The sequence below is a fragment of the Ceratotherium simum genome, chromosome 34 (genome assembly GCF_057802395.1).
Source record: "Ceratotherium simum simum isolate JZ-2026a chromosome 34, ASM5780239v1, whole genome shotgun sequence".
NCBI lineage: Eukaryota > Metazoa > Chordata > Mammalia > Perissodactyla > Rhinocerotidae > Ceratotherium > Ceratotherium simum.
Genome location: NC_141933.1, coordinates 16,564,917 through 16,590,147, shown reverse-complemented (window position 1 = coordinate 16,590,147; position 25,231 = coordinate 16,564,917). Strand labels below are relative to the sequence as shown.

At 47.9% G+C, this 25,231-nt stretch overlaps 1 protein-coding gene across 1 annotated transcript in view; it reads right to left on the bottom strand.

Moving 5' to 3' along the window:
* SLC43A3 (solute carrier family 43 member 3) overlaps window positions 1–25,231 on the bottom strand; it is a 38,970-nt gene that overhangs the window by 8,946 nt on the left and 4,793 nt on the right. The window contains exons 2-7 of the mRNA XM_004437363.3: window positions 8,480–8,863; window positions 7,971–8,100; window positions 5,604–5,650; window positions 3,228–3,304; window positions 2,903–2,995; window positions 585–724 (exon numbers count right to left, since the gene is read on the bottom strand). Coding sequence (XP_004437420.1) covers window positions 585–724; window positions 2,903–2,995; window positions 3,228–3,304; window positions 5,604–5,650; window positions 7,971–8,100; window positions 8,480–8,681 — 689 coding nt within the window. The 5' untranslated portion in view covers window positions 8,682–8,863. The remainder of the gene's footprint in view (window positions 1–584; window positions 725–2,902; window positions 2,996–3,227; window positions 3,305–5,603; window positions 5,651–7,970; window positions 8,101–8,479; window positions 8,864–25,231) is intronic.

Below are 25,231 nucleotides of genomic sequence, written 5' to 3'. Positions count from 1 at the left end.
TCCCCTGAATCTGCACTGGCCTTGCAAGCTGCTTCAGCCAAGAGTATGCAGCAGAAATGATGCTGTGCCAATTCCAACCCAAAACTTTGTGCATTTCTGCACTTTCTCTTGGTACCAAATGCTACCTTCCATTTGGTAGCAAATGGAACCACCATGTGAACAAGACCAAGCTAGCCTGCTGAAGGATGAGAGCCGGGGACCCAGACATTCCTGTCACCCAATATGAGCATGAGACAAAACCCACGTGAGTGAGGCCATCCTAGATGAGCCAACCCCCAGCTAGCCCACCAGATGATCAGAGGCATGAGTGAGCCCTGTCAAGATCATCCAAGTCTGTCCCTGATCAGTAGAACTAGTCAGCTACCCACAGACCCATGAAAAATAACAAATGCTTAATGTTTTAGGCCACTGAGTTTTGGGGTAGTTTGTTATGCAGCAATAGCTAACTGATACACCTGTTCTGGTCTTCCTCTCCTGTGACAGGTTTCCTCTTCCCTACTATAACCTGTGTGTCCTATCTCTTGCTTCCTACCCCAGGTCACATGAGGGGCTCTGGCCCACAATTGCCAGGTCATAGTCCTTACCCATAGCGGTAGTTGGGGGGCAGCGGGAAGGGGATGTGCCCCCGGGGCATAAGAAGGAAAGTGCGCCCAACATGCCAGATACTGAAGACAGAGAAGAAGATGAAGGAAGTCCTCAGGCTAATGCCCTGTTCATAAAGGAGCTGCAGAAAAAGGAGGTTAAAAAATCAGTGTAACACCTGTGTTCATAGCAGCATTATTCATAACATCCAAAAGATGGAAACAAACCAAGCGTTCATCCACGGAAGAACAGATAAACAAAATGTGTTCTATCCATACAATGGAATATTATTCAGCCTTAAAAAGGAATGAAATTCTGACACAAGCTATAACATGAATGAACCTGGAGGACACTTGCTAAGTGAAACAAGCCCAGTAACAGAAGGATAAATACTATATGATTCCATTTGTATGAGGTACGCAGAATAGCCAAATTCATACAGACAGAAAGTAGAATGGTGGTTGCCAGGAGCTGGGGGTAATGGGGAGTTATTGTTTAATGGAGACAGAGTTTTAGTTTTACAAGGTTGAAAAGAGTTCTGGAGATGGATGGTGGTGATGGTTGCACAACAGTATGATGAACTTAACGCCACTGAACTGTACACTTAAAAATGGTTAAGATGGCAAATTTTATGTTATATATTTTACCACACAAAAAAAGGTCAGTGTGAGAAGCAGGAGCTGGAACCCCAGTCTCTAAGAATAAGTCTTGGTACAAGCTCTTGCCTTCACCCTGGAAGCTAATGAGGACACCTGGTACAGCTATAACCTCACCATCACCCCAGGGCCCAACCAGCAGCAGAGGAGGCAGCAAGTTATCCATCCCCACAGCCTTGTAGAGTCTCCTAGTGCGGCTTCTCATACATCTTCCAGCCCAGTGCTTTATTTATTTATTTATTTTTCCTAATGGTAGCAAAGTCCTGTTGTTCAAATAAAATTTTACACAGAAATCCAGCTAATGAAACACATCAAGTGGGGAGTGGTCCAGTCATCCTCCCCCTCATTCTCCTTGGTGACTGACATAACATCAAAGGGAACCCCTCAGTGTTCCTCAACACCCACTTTGAAAACCACTGATCTAGCCCAACCTCATCATTTTACAGAGAATGAAACTGAGGTCCAGAGAGGCACAATGAATTGTTCAACGTCAGAGTAAGCAGCATCAAGGTCAGATTAAACTAAGAACTCCAGCCCCTGCTCTGGAACTCTTTCTCCTTCCAACTCTAAAGCAGGAGAAGAGAATGGGAGGAACATCCAGGGGAAAAAGAAAGAACCCGGAAAGTTGTTCTTTTAGCAGCAGTAGCAGGGCTTGAGTACATGCCCCAAGGGCTCAGTCTCTGGGTAACCCTCCAAGCCAAGGTGCTTATGGTACTAAGCTAGTCTCATGTCGGAAAAGTGACTCCCAGAGATCCTCTTTTCTTCCCCCACTGCCCACACAAAGCCCAGAGGGAAGTCCCAGGTTGGTCAGCTTGGAGTATCAAGGACCCACACTCTTTTACTCCTTTCACTCATTCATCCCTAGTGTGCTAGCTTTTGTCCTCCAGCTTGCTGCCTCATAATCACAGTACGGCTGCCACAATTCCAGCTGTCATGTCCTCCAACTACAACATTCAAAGAGGAAGGGTGGAAAGAGGGACCAAGGAGGAAGGCTTTCTTTTTGCTCTGCTCTCATCTTCCATCAGGGAGGGAAATATCCCCTAAAGTTCTCCAGTATACACCCTCTTCATCTTGTTAACAAGGACTGGAGAATATGCCCACCTCTAGCCATCATTAGCAAGGAGGAAAGGGACTGCCACAGTTGGCTTAAATCAGCCAGGATTCATCCCCTGGACTGGGCACATTACTGCCCAGATGAAATTGTCAGCCATGAAGAAGGTGGAATGGCTGTTGGGTGGGCTACCAGTAGCACTGGCAACAGCCCATCCCCCGATCCCCAACATCTGCCTTTAGGAGAGCTGGAGAGGCCTCTGTGTCTGCCCCTGCTGCCCCCACTAACCACCTCCCACCTCCCTGTCCAAATCAGAAGCTCACAAGCACAAACAACCCATTCCAAAGGGCTCCCAGCCTCTACCCAACACCGGCCCAAGCATATCATGGCTGTGCCTTCCCTTAGCCTCTGCCTCCAAATCCTACATAAGTGTAAAGAAGAGGCTTAATGGTTACAAGCTCGTGCTCTAGAACCAAACATACCTGGGTTCCAGTTCAAGTGTCACGTTTTCTAGCTGCAGGAGGGTTGATGGAGAGAAACCATGCAAAGTTCACAAGACAAGTGTCTGGTATATATAAGTGCTCAATAAATGTTGGCTATTGCTATTTTTTACCTTAACGATAAGGAAGACTGCTGAGGAAGAGTCAAATGCTCCATTGTAGAGGGTGATGATGGTCGAGCGGTGTTTGCCAAATAGGTTTCCAACCTGGAGAACAAATGACCAACCTGAATCACTTACTTATTCATGAAATAAATATTTCCCGAGCACCTAGCATGTGCCAGGCCTTCATTATACCCAAACTCACCCTCCACCCCAAGAGCTACCACCCATGCTTGGGCCAACCCCATTTGAGACAGCCAATGTAGAAAAGTACTTCTCCCTCCTTCCACCCTCCCCAACCTCCTGCCAGGTGCCTGGGATTAGGGCAGGCTCACACCTGCAGGTTGGTGATCAGAAACAGGATTCCCCCAATACTGAGCATGGGCATGGCCAGGAAGAGCAGCAGGGCTGATCCTGAAACAATTAAAGATAGAGGTAGGGTGGTGTCATAGTGCAGTCCAAACATGGAGCCCCAACTCTGGCTCCCACTTGCTCCAAATTCCCAACAATCCTGGGGTCAGGGCCCCAATTCCAGCATCCTTTGAGGATCTTAGGATACTGGTCAAGGCTCCCCCAAATGTCCCTGTGGAGGTCTCCTGAACCACCTTCTTCCCCACCAAAGATGATTGGTCCTCGGTCTGTGGCAGGCCTGGATGTCTACAGATAGAGGAAGGATTCGAAGTGAAGCCACGGCTCCCTTCTCTCACTAAACCACAAACAGCCCCTTCTATTCATCCTTGACACTGTGGGGGAGAGAAGCCTGGACTCCGCCCACAAGCCCAGCCTCTTATTTGCTGCATGACTTTGAGCTGGATTCTGAATCTGTGACTCAGTCATCTTATCTGTGAAATGGGAATAACAGTCCCTGCTCCTCCTGCCTCGTGGGGTGCTGGGAGATCTGAGTGAGAAAATGGCCACGGACTGTCTTTCCTTTGTTCATTAAACTTTGAGCATTTCCTTCATGGGGCATTGAGCTTGGCATTGGAAATGAAGGATGGGTAAAGCATACTTCTTGCCCTTGAAAAGACTGACATGCAAACAAATTATTATGATAGGTCTGGAAAGTGTAGAATGACAACAGAACTAAAGTGCCAGGAGTGGGGGAGCCCTTGATAAATTAGTCTTGCTCAAATCACAGACTTCTGCCACCTTCTGGATTTGGACCATAACCTGTGCCTGTCCTATTACTTGCTAAAATGCTTTCTTTAAGTTGACTCACTTTTATCCAAAAGAAATCTATTATTTTTAAAAGAAACTTTGTATCACTACTGTAAATGAAAAGCAACTCGTGTTGCTTGTCATGAATAGAAAGTAACTGTAAAAATAAATAAAATGAAAGGGAAATAATGTTATTAAATTGTAACTGGATGTAGTTGCCCTCAGAACATTCCCAGCTTGACATCTGCTCTTGCCATAGTGTTAAAATCATACCAGCCCCACATCAAGATTTTCGTTCATGAAATCAGACGACTGCAAGAGAAACAAAAAAAGAATGACTTTTCCACCAGGTGATTCAATGCTTGATAACATAGTACATGTGTGCCTCCTAATATCCTCTGAGGTGGCTATTGTTCTATACCTTGAGAAGTAACGTAAATTTAGACTATACTAATTTTAGACTATTTGTGCCATTTACCATTCAATTTCTATCTTTAGAAAAGGTACATCTCTCCTAATGCACTAAGTGTTGATTGAGATTCCTTTCACAATTGGGTCATTGTGGCCCCAAATCTTTTTCCAAAAACCAAAAGCCCTCTTTTATGGAGGAAGGGAGAATTGTTGCTCAAATGATTCACAAATGTGAACCAAACATACCCGGCCACCACCTCCACATTCAGCCACTTAAAAATCATTTACAGGCTTTTAGATAAGATAAAGCTGGTTTGATGAGAAGAGTGGTTTTAAATAACTGGCTTGAGGTACCAGGCTATCTCATGAGATGTGTTTGGACAAAAACACTCAGCCCATGTTTACTGAGTACAAATGAAAACGACCCCTTGATGCCATCCAGGTTCAGCATAGGTACTACACACGTGAGAGTCCTGTACTTTTACCTCTTAACCCCAAAATTGAGCCACGTGACCTGAGACTGGGGAGAAATATTAGAAGGCATCTCTTGGCCAGCATAACCAAGATGCTAGGAGAGAGCACAGCCAGGGCCCCCAGACCCACTTCCCACCATCTTGCTCTGTGGCCTTGGGCAAGTCTTTGCAAGGGGTCTCCCTCTAGCCTCAGTTTTCTCCTCTACATAATGGGAGAAGGGGAGAATGAACCAGATTGGATTTCCCAGACTTTGCGAATTTTATATATTCATGGACCAGTAAAATTTGAAAACTTTTGACTATAATAGGATTCTCAACTTTTACCTTGCTAAGTAAAGATATTTTCAAAAACAACTGTCATTCATATTATCATTTCATTAAAATAGGATAGAGAGAACATTTTAATACATACAAGAGAAAAGATGTAATTTTTGGAATAAATTCTTCTCTCTGAAGCAACTCCTCCATTGTCCTATTTTTTGCATTTCTCACTAGGTGAAACTATTTTCATAGACCAGTAATAACTCTCTTGAGGATTCTTTCAAGCTCAAAGTCTGTGGATCTCTGATAACCGTGGGGGTCAGTGTGTCCTGCCCATCACCTTTTGCAACTGCCCCATCCACCAGGTGCCCCTGAGTTTGTGTCCCTCCCGCCCACCTGCCAGCACTCACCTGCAGAGGAGAAGGCTATGGTGAGAGTGGCACTGGTGTAGAGAAATCTGAAACACAGAACGGGAGATGGAGAATGTTGTCAAGAAAAGAGAAACCTGGGGGATGAAACAGAGAATTCTGCTCACTCAGTCTCCAAATTTGGCACTTGAGTGCATTCTCAGCCTGGGAGTTCAATGGGCATTAACGCTTCTTGAGCCCCAGGCTCAGAACCAGGTGCCGGAAGCCCCGATGGGACTGAGATATCGCCCTGACCTCACAAACGATGGTATTTTGCCCATCTCAAGGTCCAAGGCTAGGCTGGGAAATCTTGGGCAATGAGCTCAGCTAAGGATGCAGTGAGTTCAAGAGAAGGTTACTGGGCTTAGCCAGAGGCCAAGTGGGTGGCGCCAAGGCCCTCCTACCTGGGAATCCCCACAGGCCAATCCCTTGGAGAAAGGGGTTAGCGCCTGGTCTACAAATCAAAACCTTCAGTCCTAACTCCTACTCGCTGTGTGACCTCGGGCGAGACACTGCCCTTCTCTGGGCCTCAGTGGCCTTTTCTATAAAAGGAAATGATTGGACTGATCTAGACCGCGAGCTTAAAGTTCTAGGATTCTGAGACTACAGAACCACAATCCCAAGGTTATGGGATCTCTTAGCAGTTTGGGGGTCTTCTAAGACACAGCGTAATAAAAGTAGTGCCTAAGTGTGATATAGTGATTTATAATAAGAAATATATATTTGGTCCTTGTGCCCAGTCCCTGACACAGTACTTCTAAAACCCTTGTAAATTCCTCAGTGATAAGAGCACTGGGAGCATCTTTTGCTCTAATGAAGTGACTCTGGGTGGGCTCCTGGATCGCTCCTGGATGGGGGCGGGTCACCAGAAAGACAAAGCCATAATTAGAAGATTGGAATTTCCAGCCCCACTTCCCACTTCTCTAAGCAGGATAGGGGCTGGAAATGGAGTTAATGATTGATCATGCCTACATGAGGAAGCCTCCACAAAATCCCAGTAGTAGGGAGTTCGGAGAGCTTCCAGGTTGGTGAACACATCCATATACCGGGAGGGTGGTACACCCAAACTCCACAGGGACAGAAGCTCCTGGGCTCGGGGCCCTCCCAGACCTCACCCTAGGTATCCCTTCATCTGGCCGTTCATGTGTATCCTTTATCATATCTTTTAACGAACTGGTAAACGTAAGTAAGTTTTTCCCTGAGTTCTGTAAGCTGTTCTAGCAAAGAATCGAATCCAAGGGAAGGAGGTCATGGGAAGCTCTGATCTGTAGCCAAGTCAGACAGAAGTTGTGGGTAACCCAGGGACTTACCACTTGTGACTAGTGTCTGAAGTGGGGGGCAGTCTCGTGGCACTGAGCCTTACCTCTAAGATCTGACTCTATCTCCAGGTAGATAATGTCAGAATTGAGTTAAATTGTAGGTCACCCAGCTGGTGTCGCAGAATGGCTTGGTGTGGGAACCTTCCCCCCATTTGGTGACAAGAAATGTCAGAAGTGAAGTGTTGTGTGTGGAAGTAAAGGAGAAACACAGGAAGGAAGACTGGGTTTTTCTTATCACATGAAGGCTGGAGAAGAGGGAGGGAGCGGGAAGAGGAGGAGACCAAAGACAAGAGAGACTGAGATAAAGTCATTATGCGCCAAATGCTTAAAGATCAAGGGACTGGCTTTACTCTCTGGCCATTTCCTGGCCCAGCTGGCCCTGCAGTCCCTCTGACAACTAATCTCTCACATGCCTGCCTTGCTTTGGGTCCTATCAGCCCCCAGCAGGCCGCTTCTTACCACTGAAACTGGCCAGTTGCAGGGGCACCCTGGGCAAGCGAGAGCAAGTCCCTTGGCCTTCTTGACTCATCTGCATGGGAAACCCCACTGCCTCTCCTCCAGCCCCAGCCCCTGAAATCTCACCACTGGAGATACCCAGGAGAACCCATTGGCTAAGTCTTTGGGGAGTGATGGGAGGTGAGGAGGATGATAATTAAGCCTGAGCAACTTGGGCATGAAGCCTTGTAGAAGATATAGACAAGGATCCCCAGGATGAAGGCAGAGTGACAATTTTAGGTTTTGCTAATTTCATAACCCTGGCTCCAGGCCAGCCCTCCCAGAGAGTAGGCCTGGGCTCCTGCTCAATTCAGCACGTCATACAGAACACACACTCACACGGAACAGAGGAAGGAGGTAAGGAAAAGGAAGTAGGGGTGTGGGAAGAGAGCCAGTCTACACAGAGTCCACACTCGGGGCTGCTTCTAACAGAGCTGCTGAGGCAGGGCCTAGCAGGGCTGCCCAGCTGCCTGGCCTGAGTCTCCCTCCAAGACACGCGGCGGCCAGAAGAATTCCTCTTGCTCACCTCCACTCAGACTGGGCCTTTGGGACTTACATGGCTATGAGGCGGGCCACGGTGGTCTTGAAACGGTCAAAGATGTAGCCGGTGGGGAACGTCATGAAGTTGTTCATGAAGGACGCCACGGTAAAGATGAGCGAGAACCTCTCATCCTGGGCTTTGCAGTCTGGAGGACAGAAAGGAAGATCTCAGAGGCCAGGGTGGATGGGCCAACCTCCCATCCGCCCCAGTCTTCCTGCCAGGTGGGTACCCAACCTGGCTCCCCTCTAGAGCAGCCTCTCCCATCTTGGACAGCTTGCTGGTGGAAAGTTCTCCCTCTGGTGAGGTGAACTGTGACTGTCCCTAATAACCCCTCAGGAGCTGGTACTTCCCTCCCCAGGTACCTCCTAGACCAAGGTTGAGGGGTAAGGGGCGGGGGAGGCTGACACCCCCTTCCTCTCACCATAGAAAGGTTGGCAGGATGAGTAGGGGATGGAGTCCTTCCTACCCCTTCCCATCCCGTGGGAACAAGCCTCAACTTCTTAGACAAGTCATCACTCCCTTACCAGTCTGCCCGGTGACATTGCCCATCAGCGTGGCATTGCCCGTCAGCCCGGCATTCCGTTCACACAGCTCTTCAAAGTAACGTTCTATTTTGAAGACGAACACCAGCGACGCCCAGCCGAAGAGGACGCCCGCAAAGCCAAGACATTCCAGCAGCCCAGTCAGCAGGGTGGCCACTCGTAGGGGCAGGCCCTGACCCGCCATGGCCTGAGGTGCTGCCGATCCTCCAATCCCACTGGTGGCCTCCTGGGCTGACCACAGGAGCTGCAAGGCCTGGCGTTTTAGCACTTGGAAAATTCCGTTGGCAGGCCCTTCCGGTCAGGTAGCTCTCTGGTTCCGGCTGTTCCAACTTGGGCAAAAACCATCAGCAAGTGAGTCTCTGGATCCTGTAAAATAAGGCGGAGGCTGCTTGGTGCAGGTGGCTGGGGGAAAGGTACAGGTGGACAAAGCGTTCTTCGTGCAGTGGAGAAAGAGGCCAGCTGTTAGAAACAGCTGCAAAAAAAGCCCCTCCGTCCTACCCCATCTGGCAGTAGATGGGGACACAGGAACAGAGCCCAAATTCTGAAGACCGTCTGCTAAAATAATAACAGCAGCAATTCTGAAGCAGGCACAGGGGGTGGGGAGCCTTCATGTACAGTCCATGTATGGCCAAGTTAGCGCTTGTTATCTTCAGTTTACTAACAAGGAAACAGAAGCTCCAGGAGATTTTATCAACTAGCCCAAGGCTAGTTGGTCACAACTTGAAGTCCAGTCTAATGCCAAAAAATCCCAACTCCAACACCATCCTCCGTGACTCTGTCGGCTGGGAGGCCCCATGCCCCCTCCCCAGGCCCCCTTCCCCACATCTCCATCTGCCAGGAAAGTGCCCCGAAGCCGCTCCTCACCCTCACCCTGCACCCCCTCCAGGGCGGGTCTCCGGCCCTGCGGGGAAAGGCGCCCCGGGAGTCAGCCTGCCTCCTGCCCCATCGCCTCTCTTCCCCATGGCCCCCTGTCCGCACCCTGGCCCTGCCCCTGCGTCCTACCTCCTCGCTGGGCTGCCTTGCTGTCCCTTGCCCTTCGCAGCTCGGATTCCCGCCTCTCGCCGCCCCTCCCAGTCTCGTCCTTGCCCCCCGACCCCGACCCCGCTCGAGCCAGCCGCCGGGAAGGGCCCTGACAGGCAGGGACGGCACCTGCGGAGGTCCCCCACCTCCCCTTCTCCATCACTTCCTTCCTCTCCAGTGCTGATAGTCTCTCGCGTGCTTTTTGACCACTCTCTTGGATCTTCTCTCCTCTCTCTCCCTCTAACCCCAGCAGAGGCTGTTTTCATTTTTCTTGACTCTCAGCCTCCTAGCTCCTTTGCCTCTCCTCCCTCCCCTAACCAAGTTCGTTTTAATACTGCTGCACGCACAGGCAGACCCACAGAAAAGACTCCAAACTCACAGCAGGCGCACACAAAAGAAACACAGCTACCTGCAGACACAGGGACACAGACACACTGCCTATTTCACATTCTTTCCTTGACCGTTTGGGTAGGCAAGAGGACATTTTTCCCCCTTTGCCCACCAGCTCAGCCCTCTCTCCTGATCTCATGCTCCCAGCAAGTCCCAGGCACAGAATCAGGGCACCAAGGACCAGGACTGAACAGCTTTCCAGAAACCATCCCCTGGAGGGGCGCCCTGCCTTTTCACCTCCAAGGACCCCTTTGACTACTCCCTGCCTCACCCCCAGCCCAGGTTCTGCAAGAACCTACCCACCAGACTGTGTTGATTAAGTATTCATTCGTTGCTCCATTTTTTATTAATCAAAGACATATATAATTGCCCATCGGAGCTGTGATCAGCGGGAGGTAGCCAGCCGAACCAGCTGCGCTGCTATCATTCCGGCCCAGAGCAAGTGAGCTGACAGCTTCCATGGCCTGTGAGGCTGTTTGCATTCAAAGCTGAATTTAAAAGAGAGCTTCTTGTATATGCAATGCAGTCTGCAGGCCCCCATGCCCAGCCTCACGATTCCCCACCCGCGCCCAGGGACTCCAGTTATTCCAAGTCCATCCTTCTTTTTAATGAGGAAGAAATAAGAGGTTAGGACAGTGGAAGGCCAGAACCAGGGAGTATTTTCCAGATTGCCAGCAAAACACAAAGGATAAAGAAAGTCTGACCACGCAAGCACCTGGCTGCATGGGGTAAGGGCGGCTCTGGTCCTATACCTCAGGTATTCACTAGTGACACAGCCCCCAGCAAGATTTCTGGCTGCCCCACCTGCAAGATGAGGACTATAGTACCTTAATTACAGCAATTATCACAAAAGAAATATGAGATGCGTTTATGAGGTCCCTGCAGGTATGGTAGGCAGTGGCCAGACTGCGGACAGTACTGGTTCTCCAGTTCCCAGGTATGTAGACAGAGCCAGACAAGCAGCTTTTGGATGGGACTTCAGAGGAACTTGCCCAAGGTCAACCTTCAATGCCTGGCTCCCAAATCTGCGCTCTGACACTCCCAGTCTTAACAATGGATATTTGGGCATTAGAGAAAACAAATCTTTTCTTAAACAATCAATTGATGGAAAAAAAACATAAGAAAATATAGCAGCCTAAGACAAACAGGACTTAAGATGCAAGATTTTCTATTTGACTGCAAGACACAAAGACATTGAAATTAATTCAAGCCCTATGTCCTGCTCTGGCTTACATTTTGGTCTCCTGAGGACCTGGGGGGATCAGAGAGTGAGTGAGAAATAACAAGGGAGGAACAGAAAAAGTCAAAGCAAAGAGAAAGAGATTTTAGAGTGTCAATCTGCGGGAGCAGGCAGAAAGGCCCAGCTCCCGGGCTACCCGTGCACCCAGGACTGGAGCTCGGGATTTGGGACAGGTCGTCAGGGCTCTGTCCACCTCATCTTCTCTCTCTCGGCTCTCAGTACCCCCACCCGACACCCGCATCAATGCCTGCAGGTGTCACTGCCTGTAACATGACAGTCTTACTGAAACTGTTGGGACAGACAATTAGAATATTCTCTGCACCATTCCGTTTTATTTGGTTCGAGTTCCAGCCACTAGCAGAGGCATATGCTATTTGAATCATTCTCATGCCTCACTCTGCCGATGAGGATTAATGTGTAACATCACAGAGAGGAGTGATTATAATAAGGTCTGACTGCGTGGCCAACGTCTTCATTCCTTCTTTCTTCCCTTCCTTCCTTCCCCTTCTCCCTGCATCTTTTTTAATTGATTGAATCACTCAACAAATATATGTGGCACACGAGGCTTTGCACCAAGGGCTGGGATTCAGAGAGGACGATTCAGCGCCTTCCTTCAAGGAGTTCATTCTCCCATTGGGGAGACACGCAAAGAAACCCAAGATTTCTGGAGTAAGGAAATGGTCTTCTGGGCACAAGCTAGCACAGCACATTCAGAGGCATGGAGCCCTGACAGAGAAAGAACATTCAGGAACCAACTAGAACAGAGAAGGCAAGGGGCGTGGCAACGCTTGAGGCTGGAGTGGCCCGCTAAGTGAAGGTGTTTGGAGTTCAGCCCACATCAATCAATCATGTGCTATTGATTCTACCCCCGAATATCTCTCCTATCCATCCTTGGCCACTGCCCTATTCAGACCTCATCATCTCTCACCCGGACATCACCTGCTTCCAAACCATCGCCTTACTGCTGCAAGAGTTGATTTCCTTGGTTTCTCTTTGATGACATTACTTAACTACTCAAAACCCCTCAGAGGCCAGAGGTCCAGTCAACCAGCTAGTGAGGGCCAGTCCAGGCTTTGGGGATACCAGTCATGGGACATTATTGCATTGGGAGGAAAAGTTAGCATAGACCTGCATCTCTTGCATCCCACTCAAGCACTGGGGCTGGGGGACCTTTTCTTTGCATTACGAGCACGTCTGGATATCCAGGCTCCATGCTACGGATGTTTTTATGGCAAGGGGGTGGGGAGGTGCGTATATTTATTTAGATCAGGGAAGAATGGTTTGCCAAACGGGCAGCATGAATGAGCTGCACCAAGTCATCCCCCTGGCACAAGCAGTGACTGGCCCCCAGCAGGGCCACCTTCCAATGTAGCCCCCACCTCTGCACTGATCTCTCTCCTCAAGCCTTCCCCGAATAACCTCAGCGAGGACCCATCCCCCACCTCCACTGGCCACTCTCTGGTCAGGGTCCACATACCCCTTCCTGCCCCTCATCCCTCTCCAAATTTTTAAATGTGGATAAACTGTGAGCCATTCATATAAGGGGCTTTGATTTCTGATATGCCAAGCAAACAAACAAATAAAACAAAACATAAACTTTTTGTCCTTTCAAATCCTGGGCTCATGCAAATCAAAATGTTTGGTTTTCCCAGCTATGGTCTTGGATGAGGTTTTAAGAGCTTGTTTTGGAAGACAAAAGGTAAATGCCAACATTTTCTCTTTCATTTCAACTGGGGAGAAAAATACTAATTATCTTGAGGCAATGTCAAAAAAAAAAAAAAACCTGATATTGAGCCAATTCCTGATCTTACCGATCCCTCTGCACTTTAGTCTCCTCATCGATAAAACTGGAATCAGGTTGTTGTATGAATTAGAGAGAATGTAAGAATATCGCCCAATTAGTACACTAGCTAATTAATAAATAGCAGCTATTCTTGCTAAGAAAAATCGTTCACTGAAAAATAAAGAGGAAATCATGAAGTCACCTTTGAGGAGGATTGCAAAGTGCTCTTAACCTAAAAAAGAAATAAAGGAGGAAAAAAAATCACTGTGTAATGGGTGAGCTCAGTCATCTGTTTCAGAAGCGCCCCCACCCCACACCCCCAGGGCTGATCTCTAGGCAGCACCCAAACGCACATCCCTGTAATCCAGGGGGACTTCCCCCACTTGACTGGGCTTATTCAAAGCAGGGGCCTGGTGGATCGTACTGTGGGCCGTGGAAAGGAAGTCTGTTCATGAACCGGAGTAGACAGGAAGGGGAGGAAGTCTTACAGTTGGACCCTTCAAGGTGTCTCCTGGAGTGTTCAAAGCCGTTCTGACAAGGATGGGGAGCCCCGAATAAAGATGAGCCTTCCTCACTCTGAGAAGACCTTTCTCTTTAACCAACAGTGAATCTCAAAGGACTTTCAAAGAGGCACTGGGGACAGAGGGCTGCTCTGGCCAGTCAGGTCAGCCAGCTCAGCCCTGCTGGATGCTCGAGTCAGCAGATGTTGCAACCACATCAACCTCACTTCCACCTTGCAGAGAACAGGGCTCCCTGACCAGCCACAGGGGGCTTCCGGGTCAGTCCCAGTAACAGAAATGGGAGCCACAGGCCCCACCACACATGGCCTTATGAACCTCCTGCTGCCCACCCGCCCTCCACCCAGCTCTAATTCCATGTTCATCAAGCAGCTGTTTATTGGTAATTTGACTTCCCACATAGACTTTGCTAGAACAGAGTGCCCTAGGTGCACTGACAACTTCCAAATCTTCAAAGCTAAGGATGAGGCCAAGGAACACTACCAACCCTGAGGCATGCCACACCGTGGAGAATAATAACAAGTATCAATAGTACCTAATATCCATTGAGCACTGACCACCTATCAGACACTATTCTCAGTGCACTGTGCTCATTCCCTCACTGAATCTCATGACAATCCTCTGGGGATAGATGTTGTCATTAGCATCTGTTATCAGGGCCACCTGAGGCCCAGAGGGATTAAGCAACTCCCCCAAGATCACACCGGCAGTGATGCGGGCTGGAATATAAACCCCGGTGCTCTGACTATGGCCATGTTCTTAACCAGTACCCCAGCCAGCCTCCCTGAAGGGGCTCCCCCAAGCACTGGACAGATCAGGAACTCTGGAACTGAGTCCATATGGGCATCAATCATTAGTAAAAGGAATGAGGGTGGGTACCCCTTTCAGAAGGCATCATTGATTAAAACAAGAGAGAAGCATTGCCCCTCCATCCAGTCACGGGTCTGGGTCTCCCAGCCCCTCTTACCTAACCATCCACACCCACTCACACGCACTCTCACGAAAAGAGGGAATGGATCCAGGAGGAGGAGACAGGATTCCTGAGTGAAAATAACAAGATTTTTCAGATACCCAAATCCCCCAAGATAAAAAGATCAGGAAATAGCTGGGGCAGGTGGAACACTCTACTTTTGTTATAACAAAGGCAAAGGGAAGCAGGAAGAAACTGGAATCATTTCCACTGGAAGGAATTGGGGGGTGTTAGGAATTAACTGCAAAGAGGGGGAAAAAGTGGGGAGAAGAAGGAATCTCCACTTGCCAAGAGAGCACATATCTGCTGGAAGCCCCAGTGCTCTTCACCTGTCCCTCTCCGCCTGTCCTTCCTGCACTGGCCAGAATCCAGTTCTCAGTGAAACTAGAGAAGCCCCCATCAGGATTTGTAGACAGAACACCAGGCAAAGAGGCAGGATCCTTGGGTCTGGAGCACCCTGGTTGGGCCATCTTGGGCATCTCTCCCTTTGGGAAAGCCGTGAAGCGAGTGCTAAACATCCCCACAGCCCTGATTTGCTGTGACGATGGGACTCCGTGCAGAGGCTCAAGGTGAGGAGGGGTCTGTTGTGGGGTCCAGGCTGCCTCCAGGTACTGCCCTCCCCCTCCCCACACAGAGGAGGGCAGAAAAGGCCTAGATGGTGAGTTCACCCTGGGGGTTTCTGCCTGGAAGCTGCAATGGCCCGATAGTGACTCAGAAACCACGGAAGTTCTGGAGGCTGATGGGTTCTTATAGATTGTACAGGCAGCTCTCCTCGTGGGCTGCAAAACCACAGGACGGGCTGTGACCACTCTCAAGGAAAGAGTCGTATACTGCAAAAAGCTCTCTGCCCTCTGAGCCTTAAAGCAAACAAAGACTCAACTCACGCTCCCTTTGAGACAAAATCACCTCTGAGGGTATAGCAGGCCTCAAATGTGACCCTTTTCCTAGAATTCTCCTCAATGAAAACAGCATTTTGGGTATTATTAATGGCAACGGTAATGACAAACATTCATTTGAGTGTTGCTTTTGGGCCAGGCATTGTGTTAAGAGGATATATTTGAAATATAATATTTTCATGCTTACAGCCACCCCATAATGTGGCTACTCTCATTATGCCCACTTTAGAGATGGGGAAGCTGAGATCTAGAGAGATGATGTAACTTGGCCAAGTCACATAGCCAGTAAGTAGGAAGAGCTAGACTTCCAACCCAGGCAGGTAGACTCCAGAGCCTGTGTTAAATACACTTTTATGCTGTAGTGTCCCTCTTCCTGTGCCAATGTCATTCTCCTCCAGGAAGCCTTCCTTGATGTTCCCCTCCTCCACACAGAAGTCCTCTCTCTGTTCTCTTCGGTCTCGCAGCATACCTTTTCATACTACTCTTTGGACAACTCTCTTATATTTCCCTGATGGTATTTCCTCCCCAGTCTCTCCCTGGGAATTTAGTTGTTTTGATTAGGTGTGAGGGAAACGACCTATACTAAACAAACTCACAAGAGACTGATTGATAAACCTGAAATGCAATTTATTAATTTACACTGAGAAATGAAACCACCCAGCAGATGGGAATCCTGAGGCTGACTGGTCAGCAAAATCTCTTTCAGGAAGGATAGACTTTTGGGAAAGGAAATCAATACCAGAAGGTTCTTTGCTTGGTACAAAGTCAGAGTGAAGGGAGTTGATGGATTGACACTTTGGTGAAGCCTGACACACCCCTCTAAAGCCTCCTACTGCCAAGGGGCCAGAATATCCAAAGCAGGGAGCCATACAGGTGTCCTCTTCTCTGGATAGTACTGGATTTCTCTAGATCCTAGGAAGACCTTACCTTTCTGACTGCATTATCATGCTCATGGCTGGCTTTTTTGTTTCCTTCTTTGCTTAGATTAATTTCTGCATATTTGATAGAACTGAAAGGCAATTTCCCATTGTGACTCGCTGGAGAAGAAGAATCAATACGTACTAGCTGTACTGCCCTTTGCAGAACCTTCATTTCCATGTCATCACTTCGTCTCCACACTGCCTTGCAATGGAGGGACGGCAGATGGGAGAAAACAGGGAAGCACGGCTGCCTGTGCCCGGATCCTGGGAAGTCAGTTTCCCCATCTCTAAATTAGAGATAATAAAAGCACGCACCTCATCATTTGTTGAGAGAATTCAATGAGTTAATACACTCAAAGTGCTTAGAACAGTGTCTGGCATCTGGTAAGCACTCAATACTTGTTAGCGATGATTAATAATTCATTTTATAGATGAAAAAACTGAAGCCCAGAGAAATAAAACGTCAACTAAGATCATACAGCCAGTAAGTGGTGAAGATCTCATTCAAAATCAAATCCCCAGACCAGTTTCTTACCCTTTATCCTTCATAAGAATCCCAAAGAGAGCTGGTTTAAAAATGCAGATATTCACCCACCAGAATGGGTAAAATCTAACAGGATGAAAATATCAATGTCTGGGGAGGACACAAAACAACTGGAGGGAGTAATTAGGAACAGCCAGTTTGGAAAAGTCTTTGGCAATTTCTAATTGAGTTACACAAATACATATGGTATCAGCCAGGTTCAACCAGTGATCAGAACCACTATACATATGGATTTGTCATAGGAAATTGACCTAACTCAATGTGAGGGATGGTTAAGCAGTCTTGCAAGGCTGTCGTCTTTGCATCTCATGTCTGGGCTTGAATTCCACAGGTCAGGTAGTCAGGAAGGGAAGGTGGATGCAGAGCAGAGAAGATCAAGAACAGGCTGGACCCCAGAAGCCCTAACTGGAACCCCACAAGGATGGACTGAATCCCTGAAACTCGTGTCAGTTTTGGTTGCCTCTGTTGTGGATGATGCGAGTGTTTGCAGAAATCCAGATCTTTCACCACAAAGCTAAACACACACACACCTGGCTCAGGAGAAGCCAGAGGAGGAACCAGCTGCTATTTCCTACCAACAAGATGTGTCAGCAGATCAGCCATATGTGTGAGCTACAAAATGGCTGCTTCTTCCCTTCTGGCCTCTGAATCCCCTCAAGAGTCTCCCTCATGGCCCACCCTAACCAGAAACGCACAAGAAAGGAAATTCAGCCTAGACAAGTCGCCACATTACCAAGCCACCAGACCTACCCTACGATCAGGCAATTCCACCTTAGATACTTACCCAAGAGAAATGAGTGCATATGTTCACCAAAAGACGTTTACAAGAATGTTCATAGCAGCTCTATTCATAATAGCCAAAAACTGGAAACAGCTCAAATGCCTATCAATAGAAATATGGATAAGCAAACTGTCCTGTATTCATACTATGGAATACTGCTCTGCAATAAAAAGAACAAACCATTGGTGCACACAGCTTGGATTAATTTCACAGACATGACATTGAGCAGAAGAAATCAGACACAAATGAGTATACAATGTACAATTCTATTTGTGTGAAGTTCATGAATGGGCAAAACCAATTGATAGTGATAAAAATCAGAATAGCAGTTGATTACTACCGGAAGGGGAAAGGCGGGTTAATTACCTCTAGTGGGAAGAAGCATGATGGAGCCTTGGGGCACCTGGAAGTGTTCTGTCTTAATCTTGGTGGTAGTTGTACAGCTCTATTTACATGTAAAAACTCACTGAGCTGCATATTTATACAATTCATTGGACCCTTTACTGTATGTATGATATATCGTCATTGAAAATGAAATGCAGATTCCTGGGCCCCGCCCTCCAGAGGTACCTCATGATTCTGATGAGGTCCAAGGACCACTCTGGGGAAAACTCTGCCCTCTGCCTCATTTCTTTTTGAATTTGCTCCCCATTCTGTATAATCAGTCATCCTTGAATTCATTCTAAACCAACTTTTTCAAGGAGAGACAACCTCCAACTTTAACCCTATATCTCTGGGATTTGAAAAAGCAAATTCCTGTTCATAAAGTCACCCCGAGCGTGGGACTTAATCAAACAAAGCTTCTTCCTAGTAACGGCATCAGAAGGTGTATTAACAATCTCTGAAGTTGAATTGCTCTTGGTTTTAAGATGCCAAGTAGCTTAATGGTTTCCCACGTCCACAGACTATTCCTTTGGGAACTGCTGGGAATTGGAGCTTCTCTGTTTTCATGACATTTTCCCACATCCCAAACACCACTCAGCCACCCTCTCCTGGTGTGAAGAGCCCCAGCACAGCTGCCTCCATCTTGAGAGCCTGAGTCTTTCTCTTTTTCTATTGAGGTAACGTTGATCTATAACATAATATACATTTCAGGTGTACATCATTATATTTCCACTTCTGTATAGACTGCATCGTGTTCACCACCAAAAGCTTACTTGCCACCCGTCATCATACGCATGTTCCCCTTTACCTTTTTCACCCTCCCCCCACCCTCCTTACACCTTGTCACCACCAATCTGTTCTCTGTATCTATGTGTTTATCTTCCACATATGAGTGAAATCATACAGTATTTGTCTTTCTCTGACTTATTTTGCTTAACATAATACCCTCAAGTTTCATCCATGTTGTCACAAATGATATGATTTCAACTTTTTTATGGCTGAGTAGTATTCTATTATATATACACACACACACACACACAAATATAGACTATATCCTCTTTATCCATTCATCCACTGATGGGCACTTAGTCATTTCCATGTTTGGCTATTGTAAATAATGCTGCAGTGAACACAGGGGTGCATATATCTTTTCAAATTAGTGTTTTCATGTTCTTTGGATAAATATCCAGCAGCGGAATAGCTGGATCATATGGTAGTTCTGTTTTTAACTTTTTGAGGAACCTCATTACTGTTTTCCATAGTGGCTGCACCAATTTACATCCTCACCAGCAGTATACGAGGGTTCCCTTTTCTCCACATGAGAAGCTGAGTCTTTCAGGGACTGGAGATTTTTGCTCCCTGAGGGGAGGGGCATCCTCCCTGGGGAAAGCACTTGAAGGTCATAAGAGTCCTAGACGCAAATGGCCCAAGTTTCCACATAGCTCAAAATGAGCATAATTCCCTTTCCCCCTATTTAAAACACAGAGATACCTGTGGAGGAGACGGCACCAACATGTGCTCAAGTCACTAACGCCCCTCCCAAGCCTCAGTTTCCATCCTTCACAGCTGAACAAGGGCCGTAGGATGCTGTTTCCTGATGGAGGATAGGGAAGAGACAGAATAATCACTCGTATTTACATAATTCTCTACAATCTGCCAAACAAAGCGCTTCCCCAAGCCCTCTCTGAGCATCTGCCCCGCCAGCCAGAAAGGACGCAGCAGAGTCCTCAGGGAAGGGTGTGGTTTCAGAGTCCCTAGTGAGAAGCAGATACCTCCCAGAGGTAATGCAGAGATGCTATCAGCTGTTCATCAGCCCACATCTGATAAGTGTCTGGGCTCAGGGGAAGTGACATCGAGGAGGTGCCATTGACAAGTTAAGTGATTAGGCTCAGGCCCAGCACCTGAGTAGGGGAGAGAGGCAGGGGTGTGGCGGTGATGCTCAGACTCCATTTGGCAATCTGAGGCTTCTGGAAGAGCAGACGCAGGCTAAGTGTGCTGTCTGTGCAATCTCTCCTTGCCACCAGGTGACAAGTCAGCCACAGAACCTCCCTTCCATCTCCCAAAGCCAGACAGCCAGGGCAGCCAGAGAGCCTGGACCAAGGGAGGAAAGATGCCCTCCTGCACTCTCTGCCCCCATCACCAGTCTTCCACCAGCTCACACAGCCCTCCATACACTGTGGCTTGGGCTAGTTGTAGCTGACCTGACACATCTTCCAACTCATGCACCTCAAAGTCGGGCTCACCAGAGTTTCTTTCCTCTCCTGACAGGGTCAGCCTTTAAGCCATCCTAAGGTGCAAAGGAGAGACCTGAAGTCAAATCTGGAAACAAAGCGGTCCGTGATGGATTGGAGGGACGCTGACAAATGGGGCTCCGAAAAGCAGGGCAGGTGGATTGGTCCAGAAAAGGCAATGTGAGCGAAGTGACTCCCTCTGAGGTCTGTGCATGGCTTGGTCTATATGCAGTCCTGCTGATGGGTTGCGTCCACAGAGGATCCGGGATGTCTCAGGGGTGGTGTACATCACTGGCATATACACCTACGGTTCTCTGGGATGGCAGACTGCAAGGGCCAGAGCTGTGAAGGATCCAGGTTAGGCTACAAGACTCTGGGGTTAAAATGATCAGAAAGGAGATGGGACCAAGGCTGCCTCACACTCGGGAGGAGTGCCCAGGGAGGCTGGAAAGTGCCCCTGATGCCAGACTGGGGATGCCTGGAACTGCTCCTGGGGGCACTGGCTTGACGAATGTCTTTGAGAAAGACACAAAGTCTGGGCTGTTTTCAGACCTAGACCTCAGTCCCTTGTCCTGATGTTCAAGAGAGGCGACTCCAAGAAAAAGGAAAGAACAAACTGCCTTGGGACTTCTACTAAAGAGCTTTAGCATCAGTACGAAGAGAACCTTCCCCTCTGAGCCAGGACAGGAGGCAGCTAGGAGATCCGCCCTGGTGAGAAGGGGCAGAGAGCAGCAGCGAGCGAGTGAACAACAATGGCTGCAAGATGCACAGGACACCCTATCAGGGGTGCACTTTGGGGGCTTTGCCCCCACTAAGTCTACAGAATTGAGGCCTGGGAGTCAAAGGTCATTATGATCTTCGTCCAAGCCCCTGATGGCCACCCTTTGCCCACAAGCCTCCCTCTAGCTCTGAGACACTCTCACTGTGTATCCTTGAATAAGTCACTCCTCCTCTGAGCCCCCTCTTCAACCTGAAATTGGAATGAAATTGCACTGAGCTCCCTCCAAGAACTCTGGGAGCATTGCTTGAGATTTGGAAACCCTTGCTCTGAATCCACACAGCGCTGTCCTCTGTGCCTCCGTCATCACCATCATTGCAGGAGGCAGGCCCAAGAGCACTGGCACTGAGTGAGGGCCTCTGGCTGGGAGTCGCTCGGGTGCTGAGATCCTGGGGCACAAGGAGTGCCAGGTAACGGTGGAGGCAGAGGTAGAGCCACTCATTACCCCTGAGGCAGGCTGCCTGGGCCCCAGCACCTCATGGCTGCCTGTGCATTAGCGCTGAGCTCCCAGGGCCCCAGGAGAAGCTGTTGATCTCCCTTTGTTAAAGTGATCTGAAACCTGGGACAGGCTGCAGTGCTCCTGGGCCTTGCTTCTCCTCACTACTCTGCAAAGAATCCACTGGGCTGTGCCCAGCCCAGCTCTTGCAAGAAGCCCTCTGCTCTGTCCCTCACTGCCTCACTCCTAGCCAACTCCTACACATCCTTGAAAGCGTGGCTCAAATGTCACCTCCTAAAGCACACTATCCCCAATTTCCAGACGGGCGCAAATGCTCTCCCTGTGGCCTGTACTCTTTCATCACAGAATTTATCCCTGCTTATAATTACATATTTGTGTTTGGAATTATTTGATTTCCATGTTCTGCCCCTACCTCTGGAGTGTGTAAACACCAGCACACAATGTGGGCAGTGACCTTTAGTCATTTATCCAACAACCATTTATTGGGTGACCACTGGGTGCCTGGGGCTGCAGATACACCCGCGAAAAAAGACAAAAAATCCCTATTCTCATGGAGTTTACATTCTAGGAAGAGAGAGACAATAAACAATAACCTAATAAGTAAATAACTGAGTACGCTGTGCAAAAAAAAGAAAAAGTAGACCAGGTGTGGGTGGAGGTGAGTGCCAGGTGGGAGCATGAGGTGCAGGATTAAGTCAGGGAGCCTCACCGAAAAGGCGAGCCTTGAAGGAAGCCAGGGCTTGGCAGACAGCTGCCGTCACTGCTAAATTTCTAGCCCTGGCATCCCGTGCTTGGCACCCAGTAGTCATTTAATAAATTCTTAAGCAGATGAATGGATGGATGAATTGGTGGACAGTCTTTCTTTAGCTATGCTTAGTGTCCAGTCAAGACATTGTTACCTGGACCTAGGGGGCTGTGATGGTCCTTGTAGTTGAACCCCTCCCTCCAAACATCTCTTCCCCTCTCCCATCTGTTCAGCAATAATATGGCTCAGGGTTTGATCCTATCTGCAGGGCTGTCTTGATGAGTCCATGATAAACATGGTGGTATCACCCTCCTTGCCAGAGACTAATTTGGGAACCCCAACATAAGTCAATCAGTATATATTAAACTCCAGATGACAATTATTTGTCTCAGATGGGTTTTGACCTAAGACATCCCAGAGAGAAGGGAAAGACTTTTATCCCATGCCTGCGGAGGGCCTGCTTTCTCCTCCTGAAGATGGACAAGGAGTCACGCTTAAGCCAGTTTGGGTGGGGTTTTCTACAACTTGCACCTCCAAAGTGCTCTAACTGATGAGGGGCATTCCTTCTGGTCTCACTGTGTGCTGGTTTGACCCCTCAGGAGTCCGCTTTTCCCTTTTTGCCAAGGTCATGGAGGGGTCTCCCCACATCCTGTCCTATCTCTATGTGCCCACCAGCACCAGCTCCTCTACTCCCACAACCACCCTGTGAAGTATATATTAGCCCCATCTTAGAAACAAGGAAACAAAGTCCCAGAGAGGTGAACCAACTTGGGTTCAGCGAAGCTACTGAAATATGTCTTGACCGAAAACCTGCCTCTGAAGCAATCACCAGCTGCTGGTCAGAGAAGTGAGAGGATAAAATCTTCCACTGAAAAGAGATGAAGAGAGAGCGTCCCCAGGTCCTGCATGTGCTGTGGAAGAGGTGTTCGGGCGCTGACATCTCAACTCCTCCCACCTGGGTCCACTGATGCTGATACTCACCTGCAGCCTGGGTAGCCCACGTTTCTTAGGTGGACCTTGCCTCAGGCAGGAAATTCTTTTTTACATTTTAATTTATTAAGAAGGTAATACATGCATACGGTTTTTTAAAACAAACAGCACAAAAGGTTACATAGTAAAAAATGTCTCCCATGATCAGGAGCGTGCCTAGGGGTGGCTGTTGCGGGCATGGAGGTGTGAAGATCTCTATTACTCACATCCCTAAGCCCCTCAAATTACCCTGAGACTCCAGTAGAGTCTGCTGGCTGGAAAGCCACTGCTGAAAAACCAGCACTTCCCTCTCAGCTCGTCAAGAGTCCTTCCAATACAAAATCCTGGGGAAAAATCTGGGCTACTGTTACCTCCTCTGTTTACGTCCTTCCAGAAGACAGTCTACCCATGTATCAGTATATGTGTGTATAATTATGTTTATTTCATCCCACAAGGTTTTGACACAAATGGTAACATACTAGTACATTGTTCTGCACCTTGCTATGTTATCTTAGTATCTTTGATATTGTCCATATAAGAACATATAGACTTTCTTGTTCTTTTTAATGGCTGTATATGGATGTATTAAAATTTGTGTAACCAATACCCTATTGATGATATTTAGGGTGTGTCTCCTACATCATACGCGACTATAAATAAGACTGCATTGACTATCAATCTACAGATGTCTTGGGGCCGGCCCCGTGGCTTAGTGGTTAAGTGCGCGCGCTCCGATACTGGCGGCCCAGGGTTCGGATCCCGGGCGCGCACCGATTCACCGCTTCTCCGGCCATGCTGAGGCCACATCCCACATACAGCAACTAGAAGGAGGTGCAACTATGACGTACAACTATCTACTGGGGCTTTGGGGGAACAAAAAAAGGAGGAGGATTGGCAATAGATGTTAGCTCAGAGCCAGTCTTCCTCAGCAAAAAAAGAGGAGGATTAGCATGGACGTTAGCTCAGGGCTGATCTTCCTCACAAAAAATAAATAAATAAATAACAAAAAAATAAATTTAATAGCTGTTGTCAAATTGTCTTCCAAAGTGGTCGTACCAATTAAGACTCCCACACATAATGAATGAGTGCCTCTTTTCCCCACGCCCTGCAGAAGCAAGAAATTCATAAGCCCACTTTGGAGGGCCTGGAAGAGGGAGATGTAATATGATAATATATGATCCTCATCATTAATAAGACTGAGAGCAGAGTGGTAAGATCAAGGACGTTCGGGTGAAACCGTTCTAGACTTGAATCTGGGCTCTGTTACTTACTCACTGTGTGTGTGTGACTTGAACAAATGCCTTAACCCCCGTGGGCCTCAGTTTCCTAACATATAAAGCAGAAAATAAAAATCATATCCACTTCACAGGGTCATTATAAAGAGTCAATAATAAAGTTTCAGTTATGCAAGATGAATCAGTTCTAGAGATCTGCTGTACGACATTGTGCCTATAGATAATGACACTGCATTGGACCCTTAAGCATCTGTCAAGAGGGCAGATCTCATGTTAAGTGTCCTTACCACGACAAAATAAAAAGACCTGTCTAATGTATATACTTTGGCCCAGAGATGGAAAAAATAAAAGAGCCAATTGAGATAATGTATTTAAAGCTTCTAGTATTATTGCCTGGCTGTAGTGTAAGCCCTGGCAGTTTTTTTTCTTTTTTGTCACGCAAGTGCCTGACTTAAGCTTTCATTGCTGAGGCATCCATTTCAGCAGTAGCTATCTTGAATAAACACACCGCCAGCCACATGACTAGATACAGCCAGGCCGCCTCCCCCACTGAGGCTCCTTTGTTTTAGAGATCTTGGTTGATTTTGATAACTGAGCATTTGGGCCCTTGTTTTTCCTCTTCCCATACTTTATATTCCCACTCTTATGTTTTAAATTCACCAATAAAGAATGAGCACAGGAAACCCTAGGCCCCCACCCCAGGCCCCAATAGAAGCAGAACCCTCAGGTCCACACTCTCTCTCTTTCTACCCACTACCTCGCTGTGTGGCCCCAGGTGTGCTGTGTAATTTCCAAGCTCTGTAAGTTATACACCTTTATTTTTTCAAAGTTTCCTGATGGTTACTGAAGGATGTCTTGCAATCATAATAAGAC